At 34.8% G+C, this 19,867-nt stretch overlaps 2 protein-coding genes across 4 annotated transcripts in view; one reads left to right on the forward strand and one right to left on the reverse strand.

Annotated features, from left to right (window-relative positions):
* LOC116169832 (dachshund homolog 1-like) overlaps positions 1 to 6,826 on the forward strand; it is a 162,536-nt gene extending 155,710 nt beyond the window's left edge. For both annotated transcript variants that reach the window (XM_031486010.1, XM_031486011.1), the window contains exon 7: positions 5,590 to 6,826. In XM_031486010.1, the coding sequence (XP_031341870.1) occupies positions 5,590 to 5,891 (302 nt within the window). In that variant the 3' untranslated portion in view covers positions 5,892 to 6,826. The remainder of the gene's footprint in view (positions 1 to 5,589) is intronic.
* Positions 1 to 19,867, reverse strand: part of LOC116169834 — a 182,782-nt gene extending 162,915 nt beyond the window's left edge. The window contains exons 1-2 of one of the 2 annotated variants that reach the window (XM_031486012.1): positions 19,741 to 19,867; positions 914 to 945 (exon numbers count right to left, since the gene is read on the reverse strand). In XM_031486012.1, coding sequence (XP_031341872.1) covers positions 914 to 917 — 4 coding nt within the window. In that variant the 5' untranslated portion in view covers positions 918 to 945; positions 19,741 to 19,867. Of the gene's footprint in view, positions 1 to 913; positions 947 to 19,740 lie in introns of those variants that run through there. The other variant, XR_004145088.1, reaches the window with a different exon arrangement.

Genomic DNA, 19,867 nt, shown 5'->3' on the forward strand with positions numbered 1-19,867 from the left:
ATTGTAATCGTGCATCGAAATGATATAAGTTAACATTAACATCGTATAAATCATATTTGATTGCCGATGCGTGTTGGTTTTACCTTGTTTTTACTCGACAAGAAATATGCGGGGCTAATTTGTTTGTTTTAAGACGATGAGAAAAAGATTCGATGGCGGAATTTTAATGCGCGACGGTAGAGGGCACGAGATAGATGGTACTCTGACACGCTTCGTTTTGACGACTTAATAATTGAAAAGAAAAAGACCTCCAGTACTATACACGTCGGATTCTAATTAACATATCTATAAATAATTAAACATTCCCGCGTTTCTTTAATTACAGCTACAACGTTCGCGTTATTGGTCAACGCTGTATGGTAATTAAGATGCCGCTCACTATTTTTGAAGTGGTTTCTAGGAGCAATAACGCCCGTAATTAACTTATTAATTTTAATTAATTGCAAACTGCGATTATGATTTGATTTCGAATATCCCCAACGATGATTACAAATAACCGTGTAACCAAATTGCAATTTTTTTTAATTGCGCCACAATTCTCGATTGCTGGAGAATATTAAATAAAAATGTTGCATTTGTACCGAACTTCCATTCAAAAACCACAGGCCCTCAAGTGTGACCTTGTGACACTCCCTTTAATATCAGTTTTACTACGGCGAGATCTTTTTCCAATAGATTTTAGGTTTAGCCAGGGGTTTAGCTAATGTGAATTTAGCTCCACTTATTGGTACGAGCATAGATTAAAATTAATCTATGGTACAAGTGCTAACATAATCTTCAAATAAGAATATAATATGAATTTTGCTACCGCAGGAGAGAAATTATCAACCGTTTATGTACTGTAAAAGATGCAAACAAATAAGTGCATCGTAAACACAAATGGACATCATAATAATAAATGTAATTCACTTACCCATGATTGGTCGCTCACGGCAGATCCAGGTTCTGAAACAAAACACAAAAGTAGTTAATGATCTTTTCAGTGTGTATTGTGCTATTAGATTCATTTCTAAGTGTCTATTTCATCGTATTTCTTTTATTTCGAAAAACAATTGCACACTGTTAATTTAAACTCTTATATATACAGGATGTAATATACATAGGTAGACAAATATGAAAATTCCCAATAGGTATATAGTCCCAGTTACAAATAAATGGTGTTTATTTATTATTTTGACATCTGTCGATAATATCCAACTCGATGTTTTGCTTTTTCCTGAAGAAAAATGCCTCCGAATCGCATCGATTGCTTGTAAAAGCTTCTGAGAACATGTTCTTGACCTAACGCAATGTTGTCAGTTGTTAAAAAAAATTGAAAAGCGAAGATTTTGACGTGAAAAACGAGAAACGCGGTTGACCATCACAAAAGGGTTTCAAACCATGGGTTCCAGAAGAACTCACTGAACCGAAGCAAAAAAAAAACACCAAAGAACCACTTGTGAAAGGTACAAAAGAAAGTTTTTTTTTGCGTGGAATAGTGGTAGGCGGTGGAAAGTGGATCTATTTCGAGAATTCTACGCGAAAAAGATCATGTGATCATTTAAGATGAGCTAGTAAAACCGGACAAAACAATTACTGGAGACCGTTATCGGCAACACTGGTCGAGTTCTTACGACAGTGAAAAAATGGCTCAATGACGAGTTTGGCAGAAATGAAGAATTTTTTGGCGAGGCATCCACAAATTCCACGAGAGATGGGAAAAATGTATGGCTAGTAATGGCTAATAATAAATAACTTGTACCGTTTTCTCACAATACACATCTAATTTGGAAAAAAATTCGACTTGGTCAATATACAGGGCGTCCACCGTTTTATAAGAAAAATTTTAACAAATAACCAAGGAATAAAAAATTTGAGATCCCATTTGAAATTACAAAGTTGCGCCCGTACATCTCAAAAGTGGGGATTGGGGGACCCAATTTTCAAGTCATTCAATAGACAACAACAATATTAGTAATCCCTGCGCTATTTGTTCAACAGTTTTAAGCTCCTGAGCTATGAAATGGATCAGACCACCCTGTATAACAAAAAAATTGCATTTCTCTTTTAACTTTTTCCTCAACTGAAGTCTTGATTTTGCTTAATTTTTTCAGAATTACTCGCCCTCATTAATCAAACTGCAAATTCATGAAAAAAAGTATCACTTACAAAACTAGTTGTACAATAACTATTAACTATTAAACTAAAATAGAAACTTGAAATTTGATTTACAGCCATAATAGAACATTGCCAACTGAAATAATATAATTTCAAGATGGCGCTTCCGTAAAACCCAAAAGTGGCGCCATCTTCGTATTTTAAGTAGAAACATTCGATTTGTTATTTTTTGCTTAATGTTCTCTTATACAGGGTGTCAATTTTAAAACTTGCAGTCGGCCATATTTTCCGAAGTAAACAATACTGAAAATTGCGGAAAACCGTTTCGTGGGTATCGAGGGGGAACCAGAATGACGTATCAGTAAGAACCCCCATCCACCCTTAATCCCCCAGCCCCCCTCTTCCAAAATCCTAAATTGCAACCCCATACTTGTGACGCATCGTTGGAAAGCTACTGAAAAATGCTTTCCAGTGGTACCAATAAAGCCAATATTTCTTAAGACAATTTAACAAAAATTTAATAATTAACAGCAAAAAACTAAATGTTGAAATTGAGGGATTTATGGCAAATCGGCCAAGAACTTGGGTGGGGGGTTGTCACTCATAACGTCATTCTGGTTCCCCCTCGATACCCCCGAAACGGTTTTGTGCGATTTTCAATATTTTCTTTAGTTTGGAAAATATGGCAGACTGTAAGTTTTTTAATTGACACCCCGTATAATCGAATCTAAGGAATTTTTCCGAAAATCTTGAAAAAGTTTCCAGAGCTGCTTCCATTTTTCAAAGTCAGAAAATATCAAACATTTCGTTTTTCAAATTGCAACTACTATTTCTGATGCCAGAAATGAATGTAGAGTTAAAGTTTAGGGCCTCTTTTATTGACATTTTGTATGCGTATGCCTATATCCGGTAGTTATTGAGTTATTGGCATCTTTTAAAAGAAATATTCTCATTTTTCATTAGGTGCAGTAGGCTTTGGAAGCAATCGTTTTATTTGGAAGGTCCACATTGTGTCTTTTCTGATTTGTTTGCTATTTATGGGAAGAGCTCAAAAACTACCGGATACAGAATGGTAATAAAAGTGGCCCTACGATTTAAATCAATATTCATTTTAGGCGTCAGAAATAGTGGTTACGAAAATCTTAAAACTGCTGAACTCCGAAAAAAATGGAGCATTAAAAAAATAGAATCGAATACGATTTTCAGTAGGGGAATTTTTTTCAGCTCGAATTCGGAAACTAGACTTTTAATCCGGCTCATATTCAATAGCACTGATTCTTGAAATCCTTGGAAATCGATTGGACGAGGAACATACGGACAGACCGACAGACAGACGGACGAGACCCTCACAAAAAAAGAAAAATTACGTACGTGCGGCAATTTTTTGAGATAACGCTCCTGGTTTTGTTCAAATTTTGGCTGCGCCGGAACATCATTAAACGATTTTTTGTATCAAATAATTCAAAATTTTGTTATTGTAAAGACCTTTTTGTAATTGTGTAAGGTTGCATTACAAAAAAACCTGAGAAAAAATGTGAAAATCTCGGCAAAGGGTTGCTATGCTTTCGTTAAAATTTTGCGAATGTAAAGTTAGGATAAGTGATTGTTCAGTTGTTGCTTTCTTTTTAGTTCTAATGCGAAAAATCTACATGTGTACATACAGTCTGTTCTATAAAAAGGGCCCAAGCAACTTTAATTGTATTTTTAAGCCATAAGACAACATAGTGTTAAATTAGACGGTCTTAGCTACAATTTGACGAACCAAAAAATGAATGTCATTTGTGACGTCGTTGCCATTTTATAACGTCAAATAAGTAAATAAATAACGCAATTGTTTTAAACTTATTCAGCAATTGTTTGTTGCAGAGAATTTTTAAAATTTAACAGCCTCACTTTTTTAATTCTCTATGAAATTTCTTTCGAAATAGGTTTCTAGTCTGTAACTTTTGATTGAGAAGTCTGATCCAAAAAGTACGAATTGTTTTGGATTCTACGCACCAAAATTAATAAGAAAAAGTGCTTTCCCGAGAAATTTTGGTGCAGTCGATTTTTGGTAAAAAAGGAAGGTATACACTGCCTTTTTTTGAGCCCCGTAAAAAAAATTGTCTCAGATCGACCCGGAAAAAAATGTTCTTATAGAATGTGGCCTGTAGAATCCATAATTTCAAACAGTTCCAAGATTGGGCTACTAGTTCAAAAGTTACAGCCCTTTGAATTTTCTTTCGAAATTGGTTTCTAGTCTGTAACTTTTGATTGAGAAGTCTGATCGGAAAAGTACGAATTGTTTTGGATTCTATTAATAAGAATTCCCGAGAAATTTTGGTGCAGTCGATTTTTGGCAGGGTGTGTATATTAGTTGCAATAATCTAAGTTACTTATTAATACAAAGCGGAAATGTTAATTCAACTACTCCCGTATTAAAAAAAGCATGCATATGAGATGGTTGCCGTTACACACAGTTTTTTTGTATGAGTTAAAACAATATAATATAGTAAAACTAGCTATACACTTGGAACAATATGTATATGATACATTTTATAATTCTTCATAGCTATCCCTATACGTATTATATTTTTTGATAGCTATTATTATATTTTCAATTACCTTTAACATACATTTTTCTCCGTGCAACTTTTCAAAAAAAATGTTGCCGCCTAGGTAGCCTTTTCTGTAGGCTTTATAGCTTTAGAGCAAATTACAAATTCGATTACTGCAGATATTTTGAAAAAACGGTTATAGTCAAATAGGCAGTTTTGCAATTACCACTGCCGAAAGATAACCCATTTTGTGAAAGTGGGGTTTCTTAAATAATTCCACTCAAATTTAAAGTACTATTGATCCGTCACAATTGATAATAATAATGTTGCAAAATCAGAGATGAGAGAAACATTAATTATGCCATATTTTTGTTACCAAAAAACACTTTTACTTCATCCATGCTAAATCATATGAAACAAAGACTATATTTCAAAATGGTAGACTGACTCACGCCAGCAATTATCCTTACCCACGACTATTATTAGCTAAACGGCCAAATTGGCTATTTCGATTGCAAATTTCTCCAATTTTACCATATCGCACGGTGTCCCGAGGAAACAACCCGTCAAAATTCTTACGTGCAATCGCGTTCCGCCGCAAAATTAATTCAATTTTTCAATATAAGAAAAACGATTCATCCATATCGCTTGACCCGTAATAAGAGGGGAAATAATGATTTAATGCCTAATATTTTCCGCACATTACTGCGTTAACTGCGTACCTACCAGTTTCCTTAATGTTTTAATTTATATATATTTTAGCAATTAACTTATATGAAGCGCTCGTCTAATTATAACATGAAAGAAAATTACAACCTCCTTCCAGCTGTTTTATTCGTATTTTATTAATACGCCCCTGTAGTTAATATGCAACAATGCCTCCACAACGACCACTTTTCCTATATCATTATTTCGGGCAAATTCCTCTTACGACCTCCATCTTTTTGTGTTGCAGACCTGGACGACGGCGATCTTCCCTTACCGACGGCGCCTGGTAGCGACTCGCAGCACACGGCTTTAAATTATTCGACGTTGGCGAGCGCAGTGGCGTCCGTCAACGGACCCGGCCAGGACGCCGCAATTTCCTCGACCGAAACGCTGTTAAGAAACATACAGGGTCTCCTGAAGGTGGCGGCGGAAAATGCCCGACAGCAGGAACGACAAATCAACTACGAGAAAGGTACAAATAGCAACATGGTATATTTATTATCGCTAGCCCAGTACTACATGTACCTCGCAGCGACGCAAAAATGTTGAACATTTTTTTAGTATTATTAATTGTACAGTCAGGCAAGACGGAGCTCTCATAAACTTTTGTACAAATTTTAAAAAAAACGTTACAACCAAAAATATTTTTTTATTTTGTAATGTATTTTATAGCATGCTGTGTAGTATTATTTTCGATTTTGTGTAATCCCTCTCTACGTAATAATTATCGTTCAACGCCAGTCTTTCTCAGTGTCAGTCAGCAGTGCCTATACCACTTTTTTGTGAAACAATTTCAGAAACTCTCTTTTGGTTGCGCGTTTAATTAAGAGATACCGCTCAGTCAATCGGCACAAATTTAACAATTTTAGCGTCATGCCTGTAGTCCGCAGAGTAAATGAATCCTAAAATTTACAATTTTACAAATTAAAAAAAATAGGTTTTAAAAGTCCCCCCAAAAAATGATACCTATGTAAGATTTTTGCTGAATTTTCAAATTTCTGTTATGTTGTCAAGATTGGTACTCTATAGCTGGTCATAAAATGACGTCTCAAAAAAGTTTTAGCTTTAGATAGGTACACAGATTGAAAAAAAGTTCAAAAATGTTAAAAGTTTTCATCATTTAATTCAATATCAATGCCCAGTTAAAATCAAAATTGCCAAAAAGCTATGGAAATATTTACAATGGAAAATGAAAACTACCCTCAAAGTCGAAAGCAAATTTTTTTACTGATTGATACGACGGCAATTTTAAATAATATTTTTTGAATTCAACGACCTTCCAATAGAATATTTCAAAGCCACCGTTCAGCATGAAGTTGTATTTCAAAAAAGCGCAAGTTTTTGGTTCTATATTCTTAATTTTTTTAATTCTTTCATTATACCTTTAAAATTTTAGTTTCATACGCACAATAAGTAGCGAATTGAAGTTATCAAAATGCTATTGCACTGGAAAATTTACTCCACTTAATTTCAAGAGGTTTGATTTCAAGCTCTCCTAGTAATTTTCCCTAATTTTATAAAAATTTGATGCTGCTTTGGGTCATACTCAAAAATTACTTGAATTTAAATTGAATTTTAACGAATTCGAGGTTGCGCTTAAATTTTAATAAATAAATAAAATAAAAATGTTGTCACATTTGAATAATATTTTGAAATTATTGATCAGTATTTTAACTAGAATTTAGTTTCAACTACGATTGGTAACAAATTTTTACTTTAAACTATACGCCAAGTTTGTGCCTTGAGGGTTACAATTATGCTCCAAATAAATTCAGTAAGTTCCACCACAGTACGTTAAGAAAGTCAGTGTTAAAATGAAAATTCTCATCCGAGATTCATAATTCAAGAGGAAGATAAAAGGCGAGCTCTAAATTTAAAACTTGTAATTACAGTTCAATTCCCAACCTTTTCTGAAGCATAGCCTCCTTAAGGGACAAAAAAATAACTACCGCCCTCTAGTCGTTTAGTCATAGTTAATTTTAATTGACTTGTTGGTACACTGATGCACACTGGTGGGAATATACTTCTTCGATTCCTTGAAAATTAATATCTCCCCATGTTATGCATCTTTGGGAATTCAGAAGAAATTTCTTCGTTATCCCAATTTTTAGGGTGGCCAGCCTTTTTGAATTTTACATACCTAGGAATATAGGCCCCCTTATTTTCAATAACGTAATTTATAACGCTATGTTAAATCAATAGAACTTTGATTAAACTGTACAATAAGTATAGATTTTTATTCTGAATAAGGAGGAATATACCACCGTTGGGTCCAATAGCCACGAGTACTTGCAATAAAATAATCTATAGATTTTTATTCCCCCAGCAACAAAAGAGAGTAGTGTAAGAAGCAGAAATATTCTACTCTACTCTACTTTCAATACCAAAAGGCCCCCCGGTAGTATATGCCCCCTTATTTACAATAACATAATCTATAACGTTATGCAAAATCAATAGAACTTTCAATAAACTGTACCCCTGTAGATTTATATTCTGAATAAGGGGTGATATACTACCGTGCGGTCTGAGGGGGGGGGGATATTCAACAAAAGAGAGTAGTTTAATTTTGAGTGACTGGCTTCGCAGACCTGATTCACGTGAACACGCCAGTCACAAAAGCGAGTGGCTTAATTATGAATGATCTCCTTTTGAATGGAGGGGGGATCGTATATTCCCCAGACCCCCAGATCAGTATGGAATACCCCCCAGCCACAAAAGAGAGTAGTTTAATTTCGTAAAGTTGATTAAAATGAAAATTCTTATTTTATTATAGGCATTTGATCACTATTTTTCATTTTAACATTTTAAGGTTTATTCTGAATGAGGGGGAATATACCACCAAGGGGCATGAGAGATATTCAACAAAAGAGAGTGGTTTAATATTGAGTGACTGTCTTCACAGAGCTGATCCAAATGACCCCGCCAGTCACAAAAGAGAGCAGTTTAATTATCAGTTACCCTCTTTTGACTGGGGGGTATTCCATGCCCCCCAGACCCCCCGGTGGTATATGCTTCCTATTTAAAAATAAAAATCACATTATGCTAAATCAATACTGCTTCAATTAATGAAAGTGATTTCATTTCTGAATAAGGGGGAATATGCCACCGGGGGGTCTGGGGGGTATGGAATACCCCCCAGCCACAAAAGAGAGTAGTTTACTTCCGTCAAGTTGATTAAAATGAAAATTTTTACTTTATTATAGGCACTTGATTAATATTTTTCATTTCAATATTTTAAGGTTTATTGTGAATGAGTGGGAATATACCACCAGGGAGTCTGGGGGATATTCAACAAAAGAGAGTAGTTTAATTTTCAGCGACTGTCTTCGGAGAGCGAATTCACATGAACCCGCCAGTCACAAAAGAAAGTAGCTTAATTATGAGTTACATTTTTTTGGGCTGGGGGTGAGGGTGTCCGCTATTTCTAAAGAAACATCACTTTAATAAAGTGATTTTTATTCTGAATAAGGGGAAATATACCACCGGGGATCCGGGGAGTATTCTATACTCCCCAGTAACAAAAGATAAGAGTTTAATTTTGAATCACTCTCTTCGCAGAGTTGATCCAAATTAAAATTTTTATTTCTTTATGGGCACTTGATCAAATCTTTTCATTTTAACATTTTAAGGTTTGAGCAAAAATGTTTAGCGATTGTATACTATACAGTGTGATTGATTTTTCGAGTCCAAGCGTATATTTCTTTTTTTTTTAAGAAAAAAAATGTAAGAAGCAATAATACTCTACTTTCACTGTCTGATAAAGCTACATATTAAAAAAAAACAAGTGACAAAAAAACAAAAGGGCGCATTTTTTTAATAGAACGGGTTCCTTTTTCTGTAGTATTCATAAAAAGCTTGAAATTCTCTTTACAATGATATCAAATAGGTTATAATTACTTTAGAAATTAAAGCTACGGTCACGTGATTAAAACCTATCGCAGTAACTGTGGAAATTGAAAAAAAAGCATAAAGGAAGCGAAAAAAACAAATGAGAAACAGTCACGAAATAACTAATTACAACTTAAGGCTAATTAAACAAATTGTAATGGGTGTTCGAAATGTCCCCCATTGTTCTGGATATACCCAGCCGGGAACTTTTTAATAAATTTCTGCGCACTAGTTATAATATGTGAGGAGCTACGCGATGGCAGGCTGCAAAGATCTGGTCACAAGACCACCGTTTGCTATCCAATTATTCCTAAACATCAGACGTAAAATGTCTTTAACATTTTTATGAATTGTGTGGGGGTACCCCGTTTTGTTGAAACCACATACCACGCCGGATAACTAGTGATGCATTTTCCAGCAAATCGTTAAAACCATTTAGGGAGTTCTTTCATCAAAATAGGGACCTAACAAAATCATTCACAACACCCAGCCATACATATTTTGGTGCATGCATGGTTTCCTAGGATTTGTCATCCCAGTAGCGATCATTTTTCTTGTTTCTGGTAAAGCATGATTCATTTCATCACTTCAAATTATGAAAGGGATTAAACGATCGCGGTTGATTTTATCCGTCGGTACGTTGGTAGGGCTTCATTTTGATCTTTTTGAGAAGTGGAAATATCTTGTAGGTAGTAGCTAAATCTCTTTTGTTTTTGTTTAAATTTCCACAGTTACTGCGATTGGTTTTAAAAACATTACTGTAACTTATTTCTAAGGTAATTATAACCTATTTGATATATCAATGTAAAGAGAACTTCAAGCTCGTTAAGAACATACAGAAAAAAGTAACCGTTCTATTTAAAAAAATATTTTTTGATGCTCTTTTGTTTTTATTATTTCAGAATTGTATTCCTATTCCTATTCTCCTTGAACTTAACTTGAAACAATCTATTGGCGCAACTTTTCATGAGAATTTTTAGGACCGGGTTGATTTTATAAAATTGCCACTTCTGTACCATTTTCGCTTTTCATAAAATGACAATTTCAAACTGGCATGGGTATGACGTTAAAATTTGTGCGTAAAATTCGATTATAGAATCAAAGTAGCCGATATTTTGCGCCAGAGGCCACCCAAGTTGGCTACGTTGGTTCGCGTCCCGCAACACTACCCCTGTATTATAGTAGATTACTTTCGTCCCATTCTACATCAAACATATCGTTTCGTATTGTGAAAACTATGATAGTAAAATGCACGAATAGTGTTTAGGTGTAATTGTAAATAAATATTCAACTAGAATTGTATTATAAATACGTTATTTAACGATATTATTTATAACTGTTTCTTTGATTCGACGCACATTATTTATACAGCATATTTATATAAGCATATAATATATATAAAAAAAGGTATGTTCCCGGTGAACGACAGTGATGGAATTTAGCTATTCTGTTCGCTGGCTTTTTGAGTTGTTCAAATTTGTATAGATAGAATAGGATTTGTGCCATTTCTTTTGCACCATAGAATAAATGTTTAATTTCCGGAAAATTTTGCTATGCTCCCCATGCGGTCGAGCATATCAAAATTTTCGCCGTTAACTCAAAACTGATCCTTAGCTTTAGCATAATTGTGTGATGTAAATGTTAATATTTCAAAATTACTAAAATAAACAAAAAGGCAAAGATTAATGCGAGTGTTTTATTTTCTGAGTGTTCTTCACTTTATATTGGCAAAGCGGGGTCGACTAAATAGGTAGGTGGCACTTTCATTTATATTTTGTCTTGTGATCAGATTACTAAATTCCACCACTGTACCGGTTCGCGTCGTAAACGTCGCGACGGCGGCGTAGGTTCGAATCTAAGATCTGCCCGCGATTTTTTTGCAATTTACGCGATAAGCCTTTTCTTGAATTAGAGAACGATCGTGTACGAAAGAAGTTGTTAAGTGGACATTTCGTGTGTGGTACTTAGTTTTAATCGCAACACGAAGTTATAACTTGCTCGATTTTGAGATAAACATCTCGGCTTAATCTCGCGATATCGTGTGTGTGTGTGTATAAATGCAGTCGCGTTAATACAATTTATTGGTACGCTTTCAGCACGGCTTAATTAAATTTTCGTTAAAATAAATCGAAAGAATGCTCGCGATATTTTTCATTTTTATTATAAAGAATTCGGCAGTTTTAAAACCGTAATAGGTGGATGTTACAGGTAACAATGTAGCGAGCGACCCCTCGAGTCATTAAAAACTTTACAACCAAAAACACGGCTGTTAGCAATACTCTTTATGTCTGCATCCATCCGCGCTTATTTACTACATCCATTTAAATCTGTAACAGATTTTAATGTAATGAGATGCTCGAGTTATTGCATTTTTAATACAATAATTAAAGTAGACCTTGCACCCGGCCCCCTCTGCTATTTACGGGGCGGAAATTCGAAATTATTCATAGAATATTGCACACATAGCGTACAATCGGGGGTTACCATCAAGTATACCACCAGCTGACTGCCCAGACACGAATGCCTTATAATTTTAATCCTTTCTGTTGCTTTGATTGTTGCATGCATAAGAGATCAGCTGTAGTGGTCCATAATAGGTGTTGATTATAAAATTTATAAACCCGATTTGAATACTGGCTTTGATCGACCACTCTCCGATCGTCTACAATATCATAATTATTGCCTCGAGCCAATATCACCGATATCATCTCATTTTCTACATTTGATCGCATTATGTATGCTAGCGCGTACGGGGCAATTTTTTATTTTAAATTTTTAACTCGCATTTTTCCACAATAATCGACGAGGCTCGTGTTTGAGAAACATAAAACATTATTTTAAAACACGACAGTAGCAGATGACTAACATAGCCAACAGCATTGAGCAACTGTTTCAGTAAGTTGGTTTGCATTGTCCGCCCACAATATTTTATTCTACGACGGCGTACGTCGTATTTTATAATAATCGCTTAATAAAAATTTTGATTTATTTATCGTACGCCCGTGTTTAACAAATATTGGCAATTAAAGGTACAAATTTATTGCGCCGTGTGTCTCGGAAGGTAACGGATTTGCATTTTTTCGATAGTCTGGTCCACGGATTCGACTTTCGTAATGTAGTTGTCAGGATTTAGATTCCATTAACTATATATGCGAGATTAGTTCTGGCAAGAAGTGGAATTATTTCTGAGAATTTTGAGGACAACCCAAAAACTCATTTAATTCTGAAGAGGTCCTGTGCATTTATGGTGGTGTTTTCTATGAATCAATTGAGCTTGTCCCCAACCATTTTATCCCCAAATGTTAACTTTCGGACTATCCAAATTAAAAACAACTAATGGAATTGTCACTTCGGGGATTTTATAGACTCGGTTCTTTAATTCTTAGCCATTCTGTATAGTAAAAATTAGTTAGAAACTGATATCGCGATATTAAGAACATAAAATTGAAATTAATTAATGACATAGTTTTTTGAAAAATTAAAGAACTATAAAACATTGGATTTAGACACCGAATTCGTTTTTTCTGTGAAAAATTAAAAACAAACGATGTGTCTTATATGTTCAAAATGACAGCTGATATTGGAAGCAGAAGGATTGTTGAATATCTTAATTTTAAATGTTTCCCAAACTGCTCAATTAAAGAAGTAATGCTTAAACACCAAAAAATTAAGTCGTTAGATTTTGCTAGATAACAATTTAACAATAGTTCTACTTGACACAGACATGAAGAAAAGCGAAAAAGGTCTGTGTTTCCGTTAACCATAGATACTTCTAGTAAAGAAAAACGGCGCACATGACTATGTCCTTTTGGGAAGTACTGCTCAATCTATAAAAAATGTACTCTTGTGCTTTCATAAAAGCTTTTCAAAATTCTTGAATTATTAAGTTTGCTTGAGAACTTTAAACTCTGAAAGTCGCCTTGAAATACTTAGCTTACGGAGCTAAGTATACTTTAAATGCATTCATAAGGCTCTTATAGAACTTTTGCGATGTTTGGACGATAGATTTGAAAGATCCTTATAGGGCTCAAACGCTTACATCTTAACAATAGCGATTAACCTTAAGAGCTCTAAAGGTTTCTGAAAGGCTCTTAGAAGCCCTTTAACACCCTTGGATACTCAAATTCCTTTAAAACATTTAAAATTTATTGTATTTTTCTCTTAAAGAGCTTTAAACTCTATAAGGAGTTTTTTAAACACTTTGGAAGCTCAAAATAATGGTATGTACTTCAATTGCGTTTAAAAGGATTGTACAGTATTTCTAAGCAGTTGGCGGATTTTTAAGAGACCCATAAAGGTCCTTAAAAAACCTTAAAGTCCTATTACACACTCCATATGCCAATAAAAGTTTTCGGGAACTCTCAAAATGCCACAAAGATGGAACTTATTAAAAAGAAGAGATAATCTCCAGGACTTGAAAGAGCTTTAGATCTTTAGAGGCCCTTGAAGACGAAAAGCTTTTAAATATATTTTACAGAAACTTCAGAGAACTTAAAAACTTACAGTCTCAAAAGCCCTTTTGAGTTTTTTATCAAATCTAGAATCTAAACGACTCCCATAATAGTATATTAAGATACAAGTGTATAATCAAGTCTTTAAAGCACGCGCAACGAGTTTAAGGGCACGACGCAAAGCGGAGTGCCTTTAACGTTGCAAGTGCTTTAAAGATCAATCTTATAGTATTTTTTATTATACCTGCAGTATAATTGAAAAATAGGAAATACAATGAAGTCATATTGACGTTATACTCAAATATACATGTCTAATTAAGTGGGCTGGGTGTTCGTAATTTCACGATTGCCATGGAAATGTCACTTGACGTTTGCTTAAAAAATCATCGTCTTTGTGAATTAAATGATTTCCGTTGAAAAAGATAATATACCGTCCATTAAATCGATTGTTGTAAAATCTAAACAAACGTTGGTAGGTGTAAAATCCAACTCCAGTAAAGCCTATTATAAAGAATATGAAATAGTACATTATATATCAAGGTAGAGAAGTCCACTATTATTGCCTGAGCACCAAGATTACATCTCGAGGCGCTTGCGCCGAGGGGTGTAAGGTGCGAAGGCAATAATAGACTTCTCTACCGTGGTATATATACTATTTTTTTCACTACTAGCACTTGAAATCCTCTAATTAACATATTATATTGATAAGAAAGTGAACGGTTGGACAGAATTTTTTGTTTCTTAATTTAACATGTCAATCAAGTACGTGGAAGTACAAGTCAAACAGGCCGTATTTTGTTCTGTCATTGAGATTTTTCAAAGAGTAATTTCGATCGAATTTTTTCAAAATGTGATAATTTTAGGTATGTAATTTCTCTGGAAATTGCGAATGGTGGCAATTATTCGTTTTAGAGAACTTGTCTAAACGTTTATTGAGCGAAATTTCGGGTTGTGTTTTCTAAAAGTGACAGCGTGACAGTTCTCATTATTGACTACTAGTTAATAATAAAAAATTATTAACCACTTTGAACAAATGCCGAGAAAGCCTACTTTACAAGTGGAAAAAAGGTTAATAATCATGTCATCAGACGCTAGTAGTGAAAAAAGTTGTTTCCATGGATGAATAGGAAGTTACTTACGAATAGAGCCTTAAATGCATCCATAATGCTGGCATATATGAAGGAAATGTCAAAGGTATTTAAATCTTCTATATTTTGGTGCATTCATTCAAAACTTTAAAGCAATGCTGCGATTAAAAGTGGAACAGATTTGGAAGCATGAAAGCTTCAACCAAATTTGACCTGATCAGTTTGTGAAGTAAAGCAACTTTCGTGTGTTTTAAAGCACGCAAGAGTGATTAGGTATAATAGTTTTTAAACTTAGAATGAACTCCAAACTGGAAACGCTCATAGAGCCCCTTCTAGTACAATACCTTAAAACTAAAGGCCTGAAAGCGAACCCCTAATTTTGATGAAATTTTCTGGCATGAATTTTGATGTCAGAAGATCCAAGACTGAAGCATGTTTCTTAAAATGATCCTAATAGTCCTCTCAACTTGCAAGGTATCGGTTTCCTAAAATTGATCGTATCTGAAACCGAACAAAATTTTTCAAATAAATGCGTAACGTGTGAGTGATTTCCAACAAGTATTCCATAAGCCCTATGTGATTCACGTCACGGCATGTCTGATTAATAAGATCATTACATTAGTAGGTATGAAGTGAAGAAAAAGTTTTTAAAGTGTTGCTTCATGGTCAGACGTTTGAATCTCCCTAAAGGATTTATGAAATACTAAGTTGAAAATACTGCTCATAGAGCACCCATTTTTACATATGGGTACCCAACTTATGGGCGCCGTTTTGGATTTTAACATTTTGAGATTACGGCTTTTTTTCTCTTTATAACGATATATCACACATGGTGGTTTAGTATCAGATTTTTCCTAAATTTACAATTTTCATTTTTGCGAAGAGTGCTGTGTAAATCTTTTGTTCAATCTTTTGTTGTGAACAAAAGATTGACTTATTTCATTTAGTGTCATTTTACGTTTGTGCTAATATTATTTATTCTTATGCATTTTGTTCTAATTTGAATTATAATTTTCTTGCAAAACATGAAAATCGAATTTTCTCAACACAACTAGTTCCCTGCCAACGCTACAATCAGACAGATGGATCAAACTGTCAAACTTTTGTTCACAATAAAAGAACGTTTTGTTTTTCCAAAGCACTATCCCCAAAAAATTAAACACGTAAATCAGAAATTTTCGTTTTTTTTGGGATATTTTCAAAACTACTAAAGATATTTTTAATTTCTTTTCAGATTATTATTCATCATGAAAATTTGTAACTTGCCCTCATTTAACTAAATTTCTATCTCTTAAGATAAGCGAGATCGTCCGTTAACTTGGCCCCTCCACTGAGAGATTTGATAGTCGTATTATTTTGAAATGAATGCGCTCGTTATGCGCTCATATGCGCCACCGATAATAACTCTTGCGCCATTATCGTTTTTTAGAAATCCGAAAAAACATTTGGGGGGGGGCCAAGTGAACGTAGCCCCCTTCCTCAGTACGTATTTTGTTCCTTGTAACTAGGTCACCTGATACATTTGGTTATGCGCTCAATTGCGCCACTTGAATTAAAGCTAGCGCCATTACGGTTAAGCCATAAAAAAATTTTAAAAAGGGGGGGGGACGGATGATCGTAATCATGCGTGCGCCAACTCTTATTATAGTGTTTCTTATGGAGCGCCGTTTTCGGATTTTAACATTTTAAGAGATTACGGCTTTTTTTCTGGCGCTTAAGCTATAACGATATATCACACACTTGGTGGTTAATAGTATCAGATTTTTTACCTACAATTTACAATTTTCATTTTTGCGCTTAAGTAAGCTGCTGTGTAAATCTTTTGTTCAATCTTTTGTTGTGAACAAAAGATTGACTTATTTCATTTAGTGTCATTTTACGTTTGTGCTAATATTATTTATTCTTATGCATTTTGTTCTAATTTGAATTATAATTTTCTTGCAAAACATGAAAATCGAATTTTCTCAACACAACTAGTTCCCTGCCAACGCTACAATCAGACAGATGGATCAAACTGTCAAACTTTTGTTCACAATAAAAGAACGTTTTGTTTTTCCAAAGCACTATCCCCAAAAAATTAAACACGTAAATCAGAAATTTTCGTTTTTTTTGGGATATTTTCAAAACTACTAAAGATATTTTTAATTTCTTTTCAGATTATTATTCATCATGAAAATTTGTAACTTGCCCTCATTTAACTAAATTTCTATCTCTTAAGATAAGCGAGATCGTCCGTTAACTTGGCCCCTCCACTGAGAGATTTGATAGTCGTATTATTTTGAAATGAATGCGCTCGTTATGCGCTCATATGCGCCACCGATAATAACTCTTGCGCCATTATCGTTTTTTAGAAATCCGAAAAAACATTTGGGGGGGGGCCAAGTGAACGTAGCCCCCTTCCTCAGTACGTATTTTGTTCCTTGTAACTAGGTCACCTGATACATTTGGTTATGCGCTCAATTGCGCCACTTGAATTAAAGCTAGCGCCATTACGGTTAAGCCATAAAAAAATTTTAAAAAGGGGGGGGGCTAACTTAACGTTTTCAAAAGTTACGTTTTTTAACATGTTTTTTCTACTACATCGTACCTTTCATCATGCGCTAAAATGCGCCGTAAACAAAAATCTTGGCGCCATTATAGTGTTTCAGAAACACTATACAGGGTGTTTTTTTGGGAGCTTTAGTTAAACGATTCTGAGAAAGTAAAATTGGTAGGTTTTTAAAAATTTGTATTTAGGAATTACTCCGAAGGCCGAATCGATGTAAAATATTTTCAAAATGGACGCACTTCCGGAAATAACTTTTGAAAACGCTAAGTTAGACCCTCCACTTTTTAAAAATTTTTTATGGCTTAACCGTATTGGCGCTAGTTTTAATTCAAGTGGCGCAATTAAGCTCATAACCAGATGTATCAAGTGGCACAAATACCGGTAGCAAAATGCGTTATGGGGGATTCCGTTCACTTGGCCCCCCCCAAATATATTTAAGGATAACCAAAAAACAATAATGGCGCAAAGATATCTTTTTACGGCGCATTTCAGCGCATACCTGAGAGTACAATTTCGTATGAAAACAAGTTAAAAAAAAGTAACTTTTAAAAACGTTAAGTTGGCCCCCCCACTTTTTGAAAATTTGTCACGGCTTAACCGTAATGGCGCTAGCTTTAATTCAAGTGGCGCAATTGAGCACATAACCAAGTGTATCAGGTGACCTAGTTACAAGGGACAAAATACGCACTGGGGGGGGCTACGTTCACTTGGCCCCCCCAAATGTTTTTTCGGATTTCTAAAAAACGATAATGGCGCAAGAGTTATTATCGGTGGCGCATATGAGCGCATAACGAGCGCATTCATTTCAAAATAATACGACTATCAAATCTCTCAGTGGGGGAGCCAAGTTAACGGACCCCCCCATAGTGGCACTCGAAAAACACCGTGCACTACACTTAAAGTGAGTGATTTAATATTGAGATGGTAAAAAACTCGTGACACATTAGTTTTCGGGGCGACACATTTCTACAGTAAAATGAAACCCTTGCCAGTCACCCCCGCCCCATAACAACCCACATTTCAAAAATTTCAAATGGTTGACCCATTTCGGAGTTGAATACAAACTTAGAAGGGGGTTTTATTTCTTCTAGTATTGCTTATCGAATATCGTTATAAGGTAAACAATTTGCTGTGGCTAGCACAGATACCACCCGAGAACGCTGCAATAGTTTTGGCATAATATGGAAAAACCTCAAAAATGGACAGTTTTTTGTTACTTTGACACGATTCTACCCATTTAGTCGAAAATGAGAGTACAAACAGGCTGACAAGAACGCCAGAAGTTATGATTTTGTTTGATCCGGATTCCCGGTGCTTCAAAACGTTAAAAAGCATGGGGGGGGGGGTATTTTTCTACCTTTCCAACGTGCGGGTGGGAAAAATACTAAAGGGTTAGGCACAAAATTGAAAGACATTCCAAATAAGATGTGACAACATTTTTGACATGAGGGTCGTTATGGGGCGGCGGTGGTTAAAAGGGAGAGGATTAATTTTTAGGCAGAAATGTGTCCCCCTGAAAACCTAACTTGACATTCTTTTACAGTTTCAATTTTAAATGAACTTATTCAGGGTAGGATCTTGTTAACTTGTTTAAAAATTAATTACTGAATTACAATGTGGTATTTGAATGAAATTTGCTCAAAAAACTAGTATTACTTAACAAATAAACCCTTGTTCCAAATACTTTTAAACTTACGTTACGACTATATGACTCATTAGACTGACGATCTAGTCCAACACGGATAGTGAACCACAGTTACAGCACCACTTCATCATTTTACATTTGGACGAAATGAGTAAATAAATAATAAACCTCTACATCATGCATGCACGTAATTAAATACGAGATGCAATCGTATGCCATAAACCAAAGCAAAGCACTATAATTGAAAAAAGAATCACAAACTAGCGCGTAAATACTCTCCGTACCTTTATGAGACCTTTGCATTGTCCAAAAACACCAAGCCACATATTTTAGGGATGTATACATTCAAACAACCACGATCACGAAACAATTACATTCGAAAATAAGTACCTAATACGTTATCAGTTTAAATTAACAGGTTTCTTTTCCATAAAAGTACGTTTCAATGACACATGTCCGAGCGTCTAAGCAAATGACTCACGTTTGAGACCACATTTTAAGTAAATCGATCTATATTTTTACCTTATGAGTCCCAAAAATCTAAAGAAAAATTATGATCAAACCACACTGGTACAAGGTGGAGTAATAATTTGGGAGGGAATGCTTTTTTTGAACTTTTTTCCGTGAAAAAGAACAGGCGTTGAGTTTTTATTGGGTGTTTTTCGACCATGATCAAATGGATCAATTTGCTTTGATCGAGAAAATAACCAGAACATGTGTAAAAATGTGGATGACTCATGACGGTGCGCAATTTCAAAAAAACCAAAAGATTTCGTACCTTGCTGTTCCCTTATTTATATGAGTTCACCAGGTCGGCTTCCTTGTCTGCTTTATACCATCGCAACGCCAAAACGATTTTTTTTAAAAGAAAGTACAATAATTTACTACGCGATATTAACATGTGG

Source organism: Photinus pyralis, unplaced genomic scaffold, assembly GCF_008802855.1.
Source record: "Photinus pyralis isolate 1611_PpyrPB1 unplaced genomic scaffold, Ppyr1.3 Ppyr1.4_LG4, whole genome shotgun sequence".
Lineage (NCBI taxonomy): Eukaryota > Metazoa > Arthropoda > Insecta > Coleoptera > Lampyridae > Photinus > Photinus pyralis.